This window comes from Anolis sagrei, chromosome 3, assembly GCF_037176765.1.
Source record: "Anolis sagrei isolate rAnoSag1 chromosome 3, rAnoSag1.mat, whole genome shotgun sequence".
Classification (NCBI taxonomy): domain Eukaryota; kingdom Metazoa; phylum Chordata; class Lepidosauria; order Squamata; family Dactyloidae; genus Anolis; species Anolis sagrei.
This window is the reverse complement of record NC_090023.1, coordinates 3,762,947-3,778,634: the sequence shown is the minus strand read 5'-3', so window position 1 is coordinate 3,778,634 and position 15,688 is coordinate 3,762,947. Positions and strand designations below refer to the sequence as shown.

At 44.3% G+C, this 15,688-nt stretch overlaps 1 protein-coding gene across 2 annotated transcripts in view; it reads left to right on the top strand.

The window, feature by feature from the left end:
* PDE2A (phosphodiesterase 2A) overlaps positions 1-15,688 on the top strand; it is a 505,312-nt gene that overhangs the window by 154,242 nt on the left and 335,382 nt on the right. For both annotated transcript variants that reach the window (XR_010909616.1, XM_067466418.1), the window contains exon 2: positions 9,540-9,600. Coding sequence is in view for 1 of the 2 variants with exons in the window: in XM_067466418.1 (XP_067322519.1) it covers positions 9,540-9,600 (61 nt within the window). In the remaining variant the exon portion in view is untranslated. The remainder of the gene's footprint in view (positions 1-9,539; positions 9,601-15,688) is intronic.

The window sequence follows — 15,688 nt, the reverse complement described above, 5'->3', positions numbered from 1 at the left end:
ATTAATGCAGCTTGGTACTACTCTAACTGCCATGGCTTAATGCTATGGAATTATGGGAGTTGTAGTTTTCCAAGCTCTGTAACCGCCTTTGTCAAACTTTGCCAAACAACTCTGAAGAGGCCATAGCAATGAGCTATGGGAGTGAAAGGGGTGCAAAACAGCATTCATTCCACAATGTAGATATATTCTTGGAAGCTAAGCAGGGTCTGCCTTGGGTAATACCTGGATGGGAGACCACCAGTGCATTTTAGGGGCTGCAATGCTGTATTTTGCAGAATGGAATGGGAAAACCCTTCCTTGAAAGTGATCTGAAATCCACGAACACAGGGATTCCACCGTGTAGATGCATCCTTGGAGGCTAAGCAGGGTCTGCCTAGGGTAATACCTGGATGGGAGACCACCCGTGCATTTTAGGGGCTGCAAGGCTGTATTTTGCAAGACGGAATGGGAAAACCCTTCCTTGAAAGTGGTCTGAAATCCACGCACACAGGGATTCTGCAGTGTAGATGCATCCTTGGAGGCTAAGCAGGGTCTGCCTTGGGTAACATCTGGATGGGAGACCACCAGTGCATTTTAGGGGCTGCAAGGCTGTATTTTGCAAGACAGAATAGGAAAACCCTTCCTTGAAAGTGGTCTGAACTCCACGCACACAGGGATTCTGCAGTGTAGATGCATCCTTGGAGGCTAAGTAGGGTCTGCCTTGGGTAATACCTGGATGGGAGACCACCAGTGCATTTTAGGGGCCGGTAGGATGTATTTTGCTGGACGGAATGGGCAAACCCTTCCTTGAAAGTGGTCTGAAATCCACACACAAAGGGATTCTGCAGTGTAGATGCATCCTTGGAGGCTAAGCAGGGTCTGCCTTGGGTAATACCTGGATGGGAGACCACCAGTGCATTTTAGGGGCTGCAAGGCTCTATTTTGCAAGACAGAATGGGCAAACCCTTCCCTGAAAGTGATCTGAAATCCATGAACACAGGGATTCCGCAGTGTAGATGCATCCTTGGAAACTAAGCAGGGTCTGCCTTGGGTAATACCTGGATGGGAGACCACCCGTGCATTTTAGGGGCTGCAAGGCTGTATTTTGCAAGACAGAATAGGAAAACCCTTCCTTGAAAGTGGTCTGAAATCCACGCACACAGGGATTCCACAGTGTAGATGCATCCTTAGAGGCTAAGCAGGGTCTGCCTTGGGTAATACCTGGATGGGAGACCACCAGTGCATTTTAGGGGCTGCAAGGCTGTATTTTGCAGGACGGAATGGGCAAACCCTTCCTTGAAAGTGGTCTGAAATCCACGCACACAGGGATTCCACAGTGTAGATGCATCCTTAGAGGCTAAGCAGGGTCTGCCTTGGGTAACACCTGGATGGGAGACCACCAGTGCATTTTAGGGGCTGCAGGGCTGTATTTTGCAGGACGGAATGGGCAAACCCTTCCTTGAAAGTGGTCTGAAATCCACGCACACAGGGAGGCTTAGGAATCATTGAATTGTTTCTCAGAGACAGGGTTACCAACCGAGGAATACGTTCGATGGTGTGATGCTTCCAGTGCAATAAAATAATTACTCTGCCTGCTTCTGTTTGGCTTCTGTAAATAAAGAATGGTGCTTATACACACTTTTGGCTTCCAGGGATGCTATCTAAATGAAATCTGGGATTCGGATAAGGTATCTCTGGTGGAAGCAGCTGTTGAATAAAGAGACTAGTATCCATTGTGGATGGGAGTTGCATACAGCCTCAGGGGGCTCTTGAGGGCATTTAGACAGTCCCGAGAAGAGATGTCACACAAGAGAGCAAGTCCTTCAACTGCGGAAGGGTTGGGAGGTCAGCTACACTGTAGAATTGGTGTTGTTTGCCACCACTTTTGCTGTCTACATGCCATGCTGTGGAAGCCTGGGATTTGTAGTTTGGTGAAAGACCTTCTGAAACTACAACTGCCAGGATTCCACTACATTAGTGTTTCTCAACCTTCCTAATGCCGCGACCCCTTAATACAGTTCCTCATGCTGTGGTGACCCTCTACCATAAAATTATTTTCTTTGCTATCTTCATAACTATAATTTTGCTACTGTTAGGAATCGTAATGTAAATATCTGATTTGGAGGATGCATTTTCATTCACTGGATCAAATTTGGCACAAACTTGAATGCCCAAATTTGAATACTGGTGGGGTTCAGGAGGGGCTTGGTTTTGTCATTGGGAGTTGTAGTTTCTGGGATTTATAGTTTACCTACCATCAAAGAGCATTCTGAACTCCACCAATGATGGAATTGAATCAAACCTGGCACACAGAACTCCCATGACTAATGATGGATCTGTACCAAATTTGGCACAGATACCCAATATGCCCAAATGTGAATACTGGTGGAGTCGGGAAAATAGACCTTTGCATTTGGGAGTTGTAGTTGTTGGGATTTGTAGTTTACCTATCATCAAAGAGCATTCTGAACTCCACCAATGATGGAATTGAACCAAACTTGGCACACAGAACTCCCATGACTAAGAAAATACTGGAAGAGTCTGGTGGACATTGACCTTGAGTTTGGGAGTTGTAGTTCACCTACATCCAGAGAGCACTGTGGATTCAAACAATGTTGGGTCCAGACCAAACTTGGCCCAGATCCTCAATATGCCCAAATGTGAACACTGGTGGAGTTTGGGGGGAAAAGACCTTGGCATTTGCGAGTTGTAGTCACTGGGATTTGTAGTTCACCTACAATCAAAGAGTGTTCTGAACGATGGATCTGGACCAAACTTGGCACAGATCCTCAATATGCCCAAGTGTGAACCCTGGTGGAGTTTGGGGAAAATAGTTACTGACATTTCGGAGTTGTAGTTGCTGGGATGTATAGTTCACCTACAATCAAAGAGCATTCTGAACTCCTCCAACAATGGAATTGAACCAAACTTGGCACACAGAATTCCCATGACCAACAGAAAATACTGGAAGGGTTTGGTGGGCATTGATCTTGAGTTTTGGAGTTGTAGTTCACCTACATCCAGAGAGCTCTGTGGACTCAAACAATGATGGACCAAACTTGGCACAAATACTCAATATGCCCAAATGTGAACACTGGTGGAGTTTGGGGAAAATAGACCTTGGCATTTGGGAGCAGTAGTTGCTGGGATTTGTAGTTCACCTCCAATCATAGAGCATTCTGAACCCCACCAACGATAGAATTGGGCCAAACCTCACACACAGAATCCCCGTGACCAACAGAAAATACTGTGTTTTCTGATGGTCTTTGGAGACCCTCTAACACCCTGACGTGTTCCCCCCCCCCCCCAAAGGGTCCTGATTTCCAGGTTGAGAAATACTGATTTAGACTGATTATGATTTCCAATAATATAATATAATAATATAATATAATATATTGTACATACATATAATATTTGTAATATTATAATGTAATGCAATATAATACTACTAATAATAATAATATATTATAACTAGCTGTACCTGCCACGCATTGCTGTGGCCAACCTTCCCTCCCTCTTTCTCTCCTTTTTTCCTGAACGTGGGGCGCGTGGGCGAGGGAAGAAGAAGGAGGGTGTGTTGGAAAGAGGGCGTATGGGAGGGTAGGGGCGGGGCGATGGAGGATGGGAGCGTGGCTTGCGTGGAGGGTGCGTTGGCCGGCCAGCCATGTGCACGTGCCGGGGACTTGCGGCGGGGCAGCTTTGCGCATGCTCAGTTGGTTTTTGTTATTGTGAGTGTGTCCAAATGTTGTTTAGAATTTTGAATCGGTTTGTGCATACCTTGTGGGTTGAGGTATGTGCATGGTAAATTTGGTTAATTTTCGTCAGGGTTTTTTTTTAGTTTTGCTGTCCCGTTGGACGCCCTTTCTCTTTTTATATATATAGATTATATAAATATTACTAATAATATTGCAAAATAATAGTGTAATGTAATTTTGATGATGTTGCTTGTTTATGTTTTGGTTGTATTTTGATGTAATATGTTGTCCGGGCTTGGCTCCATGTAAGACATGGACAAATGTCTTACATTCAACAGTGACAAATGTAAGATACTCCACTTTGGCAGAAAAAATGAAATGCAAAGATACAGAATGGGGACAATGCCTGGCTCGAGAGCAGAACGTGCGAAAAAGATCTTGGAGTCCTTGTGGACAACAAGTTAAACATGAGCCAACAATGTGATGCGGCGGCAAAAAAAGCCAATGGGATTTTGGCCTGCATCAAGAGGAGCATAGTGTCTAGATCTAAGGAAGTCATGCTCCCCATGCTCTATTCCGCTTTGGTTAGACCACAATCTGGAATATTGTGTCCAATTCTGGGCACCACAATTGAAGAGAGATATTGACAAGCTGGAATGTGTCCAGAGGAGGGCGACTCAAATGATCAAGGGTCTGGAGAACAAGCCCTATGAGGAGCGGCTTAGGGAACTGGGCATGTTTAGCCTGAAGAAGAGAAGGCTGAGAGGAGATATGATAGCCATGTATCAATATGTGAGAGGAAGCCACAGGGAGGAGGAGGGAGCAAGCTTGTTTTCTGCTTCCTTGGAGACTAGGACGCAGAACAATGGCTTCAAACTACAAGAGAGGAGATTCCATCTGAACATTAGGAGGAACTTCCTGACTGTGAGAGCCGTTCAGCAGTGGAACTCTCTGCCCCAGAGTGTGGTGGAGGCTCCTTCTTTGGAAGCTTTTAAGCAGAGGCTGGATGGCCATCTGTCAGGGGTGCTTTGAATGCAATATTCCTGCTTCTTGGCAGAATGGGGTTGGACTGGATGGCCCATGAGGTCTCTTCCAACTCTTTGATTCTATGATTCTATGATTCTAAGATGCTCCGAGTCCCCACTGGGGAGATGGTGGCGGGGTATAAATAAAGATTATTATTATTATTATTATTATTATTATACAATATAGTAATATTTAATACCGATATTGTACTATGCTAATAATATAATATATTGTATGTAATATATAATGTATGTATGAGAAGGGCGGCATATAAATGTCGTAAATATAAATAAATAAATAAAGAAGAAAGGAACGAGGAGGGGGAAAGAAGGAAGAAAGGAAAGACAGAGAAGGTGTGTGAGAGAGGAAGTGTCCAAAAGAAAGACAGAGTAGGAATGAAAGAGAGGGAGGGGAAAGGAAAGAAAGATAAGGAAAGGAGTCAGGAAGGAAAGAAGAAAAGGAAGGATGAAGGAAAGAAGAAAGGAACGAGAAGGGGCAATGGAGGAAGAAAGGAAAGATAGAGAAGGTGTAAGAGAGAGGAAGTGTACAAAAGAAAGAGTAGGAAAGAAAGATGGGAAGGAAAGGAGTCAAGAAGGAAAGAAGAAAAGGAAGGATGAAGGAAAGAAGAAAAGAACAAGAAGGGGGAAAGGAGGAAGAAAGGGAAGATAGAGAAGGTGTAAGAGAGAAAAAGTGTTCAAAAGAAACGAGAAGGGGCAATGGAGGAAGAAAGGAAAGATAGAGAAGGTGTAAGAGAGAGGAAGTGAGGGAGGGGAAAGGAAAGAAAGATGGGAAGGAAAGGAGTCAGGAAGGAAAGAAGAAAGGGAAGGAGGAAGGAAAGAAGAAAAGAACAAGAAGGGGGAAAGGAGGAAGAAAGGGAAGATAGAGAAGGTGTGAGAGAGAGGAAGTGTCCAAAAGAAAGACAGAGTGGGAAAGGAAGAGAGGGAGGGGAAAGGAAAGAAAGATGGGAAGGAAAGAAGAAAAGGAAGGATAAAAGGGAAAAAAAAAGAAAGGAATGAGAAGGGGCAATGGAGGAAGAAAGGAAAGATAGAGAAGCTGTAAGAGAGAGGAAGTGTACAAAAGAAAGACAGAGTAGGAAAGAAAGATATGAAGGAAAGGAGTAAGGAAGAAAAGAAGAAAGGGAAGGAGGAAGGAAAGAAGAAAGGAATGAGAAGGGGGGAATAGAGGAAGAAAGGAAAGTTAGAGAAGGTGTGAGAGAGGAAGCGTCTAAGAAAGAAAGACAATGGGAAAGAAAGAGAGGGAGGGGAAAGGAAAGAAAGATGGGAAGGAAAGGAGTCAGGAAGGAAAGAAGAAAAGGAAGGATGAAGCAAAGAAGAAAGGAACGAGAAGATGCAATGGAGGAAGAAAGGAAAGATAGAGAAGGTGTAAGAGAGAGGAAGTGTACAAAAGAAAGAGTAGGAAAGAAAGATGGGAAGGAAAGGAGTCAAGAAGGAAAGAAGAAAAGGAAGGATGAAGGAAAGAAGAAAAGAACAAGAAGGGGGAAAGGAGGAAGAAAGGGAAGATAGAGAAGGTGTAAGAGAGAAAAAGTGTCCAAAAGAAACGAGAAAGGGCAATGGAGGAAGAAAGGAAAGATAGAGAAGGTGTAAGAGAGAGGAAGTGAGGGAGGGGAAAGGAAAGAAAGATGGGAAGGAAAGGAGTCAGGAAGGAAAGAAGAAAAGGAAGGATGAAGCAAAGAAGAAAGGAACGAGAAGGGGCAATGGAGGAAGAAAGGAAAGGTAGAGAAGGTGTGAGAGAGGAAGTGTCCAAAAGAAAGACAGAATGGGAAAGAAAGAGAGGGAGGGGAAAGGAAAGAAGGATGGGAAGGAAAGGAGTCAGGAAGGAAAGAAGAAAGGGAAGGAGAATTGATGTCACACAAGAAAGTAAGTCCTTAAACTGCGGAAGGATTGGGAGTCAGCTTCACTGTAGAATTGTTGCAGTTTGGCACCACTATAACTACCTACACTCCATGCTGTGGAAGCCTGGGATTTGTAGTTTGGCGAAAGACCTTCTGAAACTACAACTCCCAGAGCGCTACCACATTGAGCCATGGCAGATGAAGTGATGTCAAAATGCAATGTAAATGAACCCAGGCAGGTTCTGGGCGGAGGTTTACAAATGCAATTGTGCTTATCAGAGAGAATTAAGGTATGGCTGTCCATTGCAATTTATAGGAAATTTAATAAGGTAAGTGCTCAGTCGGGGGAGATGACAGCATAGCATGTCCAAGCGCCTGGAAATTGGCTGAGTGGTTGGAAAGAAGGAGTTTTACCAAGGTAAGCAGTTAAGAAATGATTGCAAGACAGCTAGACTTGGAAGAGCAGCCATTAGGTAAAATCCTGATGTGTAGTGTGGCATAGTGGTTGGTGCACTAGACAGTGACACTGAGCATTACCGGATGGATAGACTATATCAAGGTGTCTGCAATAAGAATCATACAATCCTAGAGTTGGAAGGGACTCCAAGGACCATCCAATCCAACCCCATTGTGCCATCCAGGAAGGCACAATACGAGCCCTCCCGACAGATGGCCATCTAGCCACTGTTTCAAAGCCTACAAAGAAGGAGACTGCCCTGGGCTCCAAGTCGATCGATATTCCAGAAGTGTTGGAAGGGGCCCTAAAGGTCATCTAGTCGTGCCAGGGCTGCGGGTTGAAGGGTGACTTGAAAGTCTTTCATGCATGACTTGAAGTCCCAGAACTTTTAATGGGTTTTAGAGTCCCAGGGTGCATCTGTGCTGCAGAATGAATGTATTGAATCCTGGGAGTTGTAGTTTCGCAAGGACTTATAATGGGTTTTAGACTCCCAGGGTGCATCTACGCTGCAGAATGAATGCATGGAATCCTAAGAGTTGTAGTTTTGCAAGGACTTTTAATGGGTTTTAGAGTCCCGGGGTGCATCTATGCTGAAGAATGTATGGAATGCTGTGAGTTGCAGTTTTGTAAGGACTTTTAATGGGTTTTAGAGTCCCGGGGTGCATCTAGGCTGCAGAATGAATGCATGGAATCCTAAGAGTTGTAGTTTTACAAGGACTTTTAATGGGTTTTAGAGTCCCAGGGTGCATCTATGCTGAACAATGAATGTATGAAATCCTGGGAGTTGTAGTTTTGCAAGGGTTTTTAATTGATTTTAGAGTCTTGATGCATCTACGCTGCAGAATGAATGCATTGAATCTGAGAGTTGCAGTTTTGCAAGGACTTTTAATAGGTTTTAGAGTCCTAGGGTGCATCTGCACTGCAGAATGAATGTATGGAATCCTGGGAGTTTTAGTTTTGCAAGGACTTGTAATGGGTTTTAGAGTCCTGGTGGTGCATCTATGTTGTAGAATGAATGTATGGAATCCTGGGAGTTTTAGTTTTGCAAGGGCTTTTGATGGGTTTTAGAGTCCCAATGTGCAAATGCTCTGCAGAATGAATGAATGAATGGAATCCTGAGAGTTGTAGTTTTGCAAGGAATTTTAATGGGTTTAGGAGCCCCAGGGTGCATCTGTGCTGAAGAATGAATGTATGGAATGCTGGGAGTTGTAGTTTTGCAAGGACTTTTAATGAGTTTTAGAGTCCCAGGGTGCATCTATGCTGAACAATGAATGTATGAAATCCTGGGAGTTGTAGTTTTGCAAGGGTTTTTAACTGATTTTAGAGTTTTGATGCATCTATGCTGCAGAATGAATGCATTGAATTTGAGAGTTGTCGTTTTGCAAGGACTTTTAATAGGTTTTAGAGTCCCAGGGTGCATCTACGCTGCAGAATAAATGTATGGAATCCTGGGAGTTGTAGTTTTGTAAGGACTTTTAATAGGTTCTAGAGTCCCGGGGTGCATCTATGCTGAAGAATGAATGTATGGAATGCTGGGAGTTGTAGTTTTGTAAGGACTTTTAATGGTTTTTAGAGTCCCAGCATGCATCTGCACTGAAGAATGAATGTATGGGATCCTAAGAGTTGTAAGAACTTATAATGGTTTTTAGAGTCCCAGGGTGCATCTACGCTGCAGAATAAATGTATGGAATCCTGGGAGTTGTAGTTTTGCAAGGACATTTAATGGGTTTTTGGAGTCCCAAGGGTGCACCTACGCTGCAGAATGAATGTAATGCTGGGAGTCCAGTGGAGTCTCCTTCTTTGGCTGGACATCTGTCGGGAAGGGTTATCATAGAATCATAGAATCATGGAATCAAAGAGTTGGAAGAGACCTCCTGGGCCATCATCCAGTCCAACCCCATTCTGCCAAGAAGCAGGAATATTGCATTCAAATCACCCCTGACAGATGGCCATCCAGCCTCTGTTTAAAAACTTCCAAAGAAGGAGCCTCCACCGCACTCCGGGGCAGAGAGTTCCACTGCTGAACGGCTCTCATAGTCAGGAAGTTCTTCCTCGGCTTGTGTTGGATATTCTGGCCTGTCAGAATAGGGTTGGACTAGATGGCCTCCAGGGATCTCTTCCAACTCTGACGATTCCCAAGGTGAGATAGAAGGTAAATAAATATGTGGCCGGAGCTGCAAGTGCCAAGATGGGGAGATGAGTGGAGGGCCCTCCTCGCTCTCCGGCTGCCAGAGAATCCCTTTTGCTATTTGCAGAGACCGAATGCCATCTCTCTCTCTCTCTCTCTCTCTCTCTTTCTCCATAGCAGGTGTGCATGACAAGCCAAGTGTGTGTGTGTGTGTGTGTGTTTTCTGTATGACAGCAGTAAGAGGGAGGGAGGGAGTCCGGCTGTGTGCCCAGGCTCCATGCGCAAGTGGCATTTGCAATCGCAGCCGCCAAAGGAGCCAGATTCCTCCATGGAGCCCGGCGCATAGGGCAGCATGGTCTTGATTTTGCACCACATCCTCATTGCGGCTGTTCAATTTTTCAGACGGGGCCAGCAGGTCTTCCTGAAGGCGGAGGAGGGTGGCCCAGGCACAGACACCTTACAGGTAAGACTCACCTGCTTCACCTTTGGCCTTCTCAGTGGGGTTGGCAGGCCAGGTTGGGGGTGGAAGCGGCATTCCCTTGTTGGCGCCTGTGGCATGTGGCATGATGCATGTTGGCCAACTTGGGGCTCACTTTGCCAGATCCCAGTTGCAATGTTCAGGGCTATTCTCTTGTTTTGTATTTCTTTCCAACTTCTCTCTTTCCTTTATTCTCCTTCTTCTTTCTTTTCTTTCTTCTGTCTACACTTCCTCTCTCACACACCTTCTCTATCTTTCCTTTCTCCCTCCTTTCCCCCTTCTCGTTCTTTTCTTCTTTCCTTCCTTACTCCTTTCCTTCCTATCTTTCTTTCCTTTCCCCTCCCTCTCTTTCTTTCCCATTCTGTCTTTCTTTTGGACACTTCCTCTCTCACACCTTCTCTATATTTACTTCCTTCTTCCTTTCCCCTTCTCGTTCCTTTCTTCTTTCCTTCCTCCTTCCCTTTCTTCTTTCCTTCCACACTCCTTTCCTTTCCATCTTCTCTATCTTTCCATCTTCTTTATCTTTCATTTCTTCCTCCTTTCACCCTTCTCATTCCCTCCTCCCTCCCTCCTTCCCTTTCTTCTTCCTTGCTCCTTTCCTTCCCATCTTTCTTTTCTTTCCCCTCCCTCTCTTTCTTTCCCATTCTGTCTTTCTTTTGGACACTTCCTCTCTCACACCTTCTCTATATTTACTTCCTTTCCCCTTCTCGTTCCTTTCTTCTTTCCTTCCTCCTTCCCTTTCTTCTTTCCTTCCACACTCCTTTCCTTTCCATCTTCTCTATCTTTCCATCTTCTCTATCTTTCATTTCTTCCTCCTTTCACCCTTCTCATTCCCTCCTCCTTCCCTCCTTCCCTTTCTTCTTCCTTGCTCCTTTCCTTCCCATCTTTCTTTCCTTTCCCCTCTCTCTCTCTCTTTCCCAATGTCTTTCTTTTGTACACTTCCTCTCTCTCACATCTTCTCTATCTTTCCTTTCTTTCTTCTTTCTCCCTTCTCGTTCTTTTCTTCTTTCCTCCCTCCTTCCCTTTCTTCTTTCCTTCGTTACTCCTTTCCTTCCCATCTTTCTTTCCTTTTTCCCTTCCTTGCTTCTTTCCTTCCCTCTTTCTTTTCTACTTCTTCTTTCTTTTGTACAATTCCTCTCTCACACCTTCTCTTTCTTCCTCCTTTCACCCTTCTCATTCCTTTCTTCTTTCCTACACCCTTCCTTTTTCTTCTTTCCTTCCTTACTCCTTTCCTTCCCATCTTTCTTTCCTTTTCCCTCCCACTCTTTCCTTTCTACTTCTTTCTTTTGTGTACTTTCTCTCTCACACCTTCTCTATCTTTCCTTTCTTCCTCCTTTCCCCCTTCTGGTTCCTTTCTTCTTTCCTCCCTCCTTCCCTTTCTTCTTTCCTTCCTTACTCCTTTCCTTCCCATCTTTCTTTCCTTTTCCCTCCCTCTTATTCTTTTCTTCTTTCTTTTGTACAATTCCTCTCTCACACCTTCCCTAACTTTCCTTTCTTCCTCCTTTCCCCCTTCTCGTTCTTTTCTTCTTTCCTTCACCCTTCATTTTTCTTCTTTCCTTCCTTACTCCTTTCCTTTCTTCTTTCCTTCCTTACTCCTTTCCTTCCCATCTTTCTTTCCTTTTCCCTCCCACTCTTTCTTTTCTACTTCTTTCTTTTGTACACTTTCTTTCTCACACTTTCTCTATCTTTCCTTTCTTCCTCCTTTCCCCCTTCTGGTTCCTTTCTTTTTTCCTTCCTCCTTCCCTTTCTTCTTTCCTGCCTTACTCCTTTCCTTCTCATCTTTCTTTCCTTTCCCCTCCCTCTTTTTCTTTTCCACTCTGTCTTTCTTTTGTATACTTTCTTTCTCACACCTTCCCTATCTTTCCTTTCTTCCTCCTTTCCCCTTCTTGTTCCTTTCTTATTTCCTTCCTCCTTCCCTTTCTTCTTTCCTTCCTCAATTATTTCCTTCCTATCATCTTTCTTTTGCCTTCCCTCTCTTTCTTTCCTACTCTGTCTTTCTTTTGTACACTTCCTCTCTCACACCTTCTCTTTCTTCCTCCTTTCCCCTTCTCATTCTTTTCTTATTTCCTCCCTCCTTCCCGTTCTTCTTTCCTTCCTTATTCCTTTCCTTCCCATCTTTCTTTCCTTTTCCCTTCTTGCTCCTTTCCTTCCCTCTTTCTTTTCTACTTCTTCTTTCTTTTGTACAATTCCTCTCTCACACCTTCTCTATCTTTCCTTGCTTCCTTCTTTCCTCCTTCTCGTTCCTTTCTTCTTTCCTTCCTGACTCCTTTCCTTCCCATATTTCTTTCCTTTCCCCTCCCTCTCTTTCTTTCCCACTCTTTCTTTTGGACACTTCCTCTCTCACACACCTTCTCTATCTTTTCTTTCTTTCTTTCTTCTTTCCCCCTTCTCGTTCCTTTCTTCTTTCCTTCCTTACTCCTTTCCTTCTTATTTTTCTTTCCTTTCCCCTCCCTCCTCTTTCTTTTCCTCTCTGTTTTTCTTTTGCTTTCTTTTTCCTGTTTCCTTCCTCCCCCCCCCCTTCTTTCTTTTTCTTGCTTCCCTTCCCTTCACATTTCCTTCTTCCCTTTCTGCCTTCACTTGTTGCTTTCTTTTGCACATGGCATGGATGTCGGTCAACTTGGTGCTCACTTTGCAGTGTTCAGGGCTCTTCTCTTTTTTTCCTCCTCCTCTCTTCCCTCTAGCCCCCCCTTTCTTCTTTATTTTCTTTCTTCTGTGTACATTTCCTCTCTCACGCCTTCTCTGTCTTTCCTTTCTTCCTCCTTTCCCCCTTCTCGTTCCTTTCGTCTTTCCTCTCTCCTTCCCTTTCTCTTTTCCTTCCTATCTTTCTTTCCTTTCCTTTCCCTTCCCTCTCTTTCTTTCCCTCTCTTTCTATCCTTTGCTTTCTCCTGCCTCCTTCCTTCCCTCCCTTTCTTTTCCCTTCCTTCCTTACTCCTTAGTCCTTTCCTTCCTATCTTTTTTTCCTTTCCCCTCTCTCTCTGTCTTTCTTTTGCTTCCTTTTTCCTGCCTCCTTCCTTCCTTCCCTTTCATTTTCCTTTCTTCCTTATTCCTTTCCTTCCTATCTTTTTTCCTTTTCCCTCCCTCTGTTCCTTTCTGTCTCTGTCTTTATTTTGCTTTCTTTCTTTTGCGTTCTTTTTCTTGTCTTCTTCCCTCCCTCTTTTTTCTTTTTTCTTTCCCTCCCTTGACATTTCCTTTCTTCCTTTTTCCTTTCAATTTTCCCCTCCCTCCCTCCCCTTCTCTTTATTTTTAATTCCTTTCCCTCCTTTCCCTCTCCTTCATTTGTTTTCCTTCCTTCTTTTTCTTTTCCTCCCTCCCTCCATCCTTCCCTTTTCTTTTGCTTTCTTTTTTCTTCCCTCCTTTCTTTGGCTCTCTTTTTTCTTCCTTTACCTTCCTTCACTTTTCCTTCCTTCCATCTGTCTTTTTTCCTTCTCTTCCTCCTTCCTTTTCCCTTTCCTTCCCCCTTTCCTCCCCTTCTCTTTCTTCTTTTCCCTCCTCTCCTTCATTTGTTCTCCCTTCTTTTTCTTTTCCTCCCTCCCTCCCTTTTCTTTTGCTTTCTTTTTTCTTCCCTCCTTCTTTCTTTTGCTCTCTTTTTTCTTCCTTTTCCCTCCCTTCATTTTTCCTTCCTTCCATCTCTCTTTTTTTCTTTAGTCTTTTTTCCTTCTCTCCCTCCTTCCTTTTCCCTTTCCTTCCCCCTTTCCTCCCCTTCTCTTTCTTCTTTTCCCTCCTTTCCTTCATTTGCTCCCCTTCCTTCTTTTTTCTTTTCCTCCCTCCCTTTTCTTTTGCTTTCTTTTTTCTTCCCTCCTTCTTTCTTTTGCTCTCTTTTTAATTCCTTTCCCTCCCTTCACTTTTCCTTCCTTCCATCCATCTTTTTTCTTTTGTCTTTTTTCCTTCCTTCCTTCCCTCCCTCCTTCCTTTTCCCTTTCCTTCCCCTTTCCTCCCCTTCTCTTTCTTCTTTTCCCTCCTTTCCTTCATTTGCTCCCCTTCTTTCCCCCTCCCTCCCTTTTCTTTTGCTTTCTTGTTTCTTCCCTCCTTCTTTCTTTTGCTTTCTTCTTACTTTCTTTCTTTCCTCGTCTTTCTCTCTTTCCTTTGAAGAGCTGGAGGCTCCTTTCTTTGGTCTCCTTTGCTGGTGGTTTTGATCTCTCTGGAGCCTTGCACATGGTTCTCTTTCCACTCCAGTGCTGCACATGCTTTGTTCCTCCCATCCCTCGGAGTTTTGGCATTTGAGCATTGATGACGGAGGGGGTCTTCCCTTCGTTATCCTTATCGTTATTCTTTTCTCTCCTCTCCTTCATTTTCTCCCCTTCCTTCTTCCACTCAAGAGGGCTGGGCAGTGCCAACCTCTGATGTTGGCACTGCCCAGCCACTCTCTCAGCCACAGGCTGCAATGCAAAGATGCTCGGAGATGCTCGGAGAACCTGAGTCCAGTTCCTAGAAGACTTTCTCTGCTTGCAAACTTGGGTTTTGAAAGCACTGTTCCACTAAAGTAGCCTCTTGGTTATTCTTGCAGTTGCTTGCTTTGCCTTCTGCTATGAAATGTCAGTCTGTGTTGCTCATGTGTGGCAGGAGGAATATTATCCCTAGTTTTCCCTTGACTATTGAGTTGTTAGATCTCCAGTTTTCGGCACCCATCTCCAGGTGGAAATGCATAACTGAGTGCCTTCGATTCACCTGTCGACTTATTACGATCCCATATTTGCAAAGAATAATGTGTGTGTGGTTGCAACTCACAATCAATGTGTAATTTATGCCATGCAGTTCTAGTTTAGGACTCTAGCATCTCTTTCCAGCACTGGTTATTTATTTATCGTGTCAGGCAACCGAACAGATGTATTACACTTTTGACAGAACCAACAAACAAACATACAAACATACAAAAGACACAGAGTTTGCAAGCTTGGTATTCTATTAAATGTCCTTTGAGCAGTATCTGGCCCCTTGGAGTGCCTCTGGTGTTGCCACAAGAAGGTCCTCCATTGTGCATGTGGCAGGGCTCAGGGTGCATTGCAGCAGGTGGTCAGTGGTTTGCTCCTCTCCACACTCACATGTCGAGGATTCCACTTTGTGGCCCCATTTCTGAAGGTTGGCTCTGCATCTCGTGGTGCCAGAGCGCAGTCTGTTCAGTGTCTTCCAAGTCGCCCAGTCTTCTGTGTGCCCAGGGGGGAGTCTCTCATTTGGTATTAGCCATTGGTTGAGGTTCTGGGTTTGAGCCTGCCACTTTTGGACTCTCGCTTGCTGGGGTGTTCCAGCGAGTGTCTCTGTGGATCTTAGAAAACTATTCCTAGATTAAGCTGTATCTCTGGCATTGCAGATGGGTTGGCTGGTGACTGCTGGAAGAGCACTTTGGTTTTCTCGATGTTCAATGAGAGGCCGAGCTTCTCGTATGCTTCTGCGAAGGTGTTTAAAGTGGCTTGTAGGTCTTCTTCTGAATGTGCACAGACGACATTGTCATGTGCCCAGGGGGGACTCTCTCATTTGGTATCAGCCATTGGTTGAGGTTCTGGGTTTGAGCCTGCCAATTTTGGACTCTCGCTTGCTGAGGTGTTTCAGCAAGTGTCTCTGTAGATCTTAGAAAACTATTTCTAGATTTAAGTCGTTGACGTGCTGGCTGATACCCAAACAGGGGATGAGCTGGAGATGTCTCTGTTCTGCTGAAGTGGTCTCTTTGTTATTATTGCAGGCGCTTATGAAATGTCAGTCTGTGTTGCTCAAGTGTAGCAGGAGGAATACTATCCCTAGTTTTTTCCCTTGACTATTGAGTTGTTAGATCTCCAATTTTCGGCAGCCATCTCCAGGTGGAAATGCATAACTGAGTGCCTTCGATTCACCTCTCGACTTATGACAATCCCATATTTGCAAAGAATAAGCATTTGGAATAATGTGTATGGTTGCAGTGCACAATCAGTGTGTAATTTATGCCATATAGCAGTGGTTCTCCACCTTCCTAATGCCGTGACCCCTTAATCCAGTCCCTCCTGTTGTGGTGACCCCCAACCATAACATTGTTTTCGTTGCTACTTCATAACAGTCATTTTTACTACTGTTAGAAATCATAATGTAAATATCAGATATGCAAGAT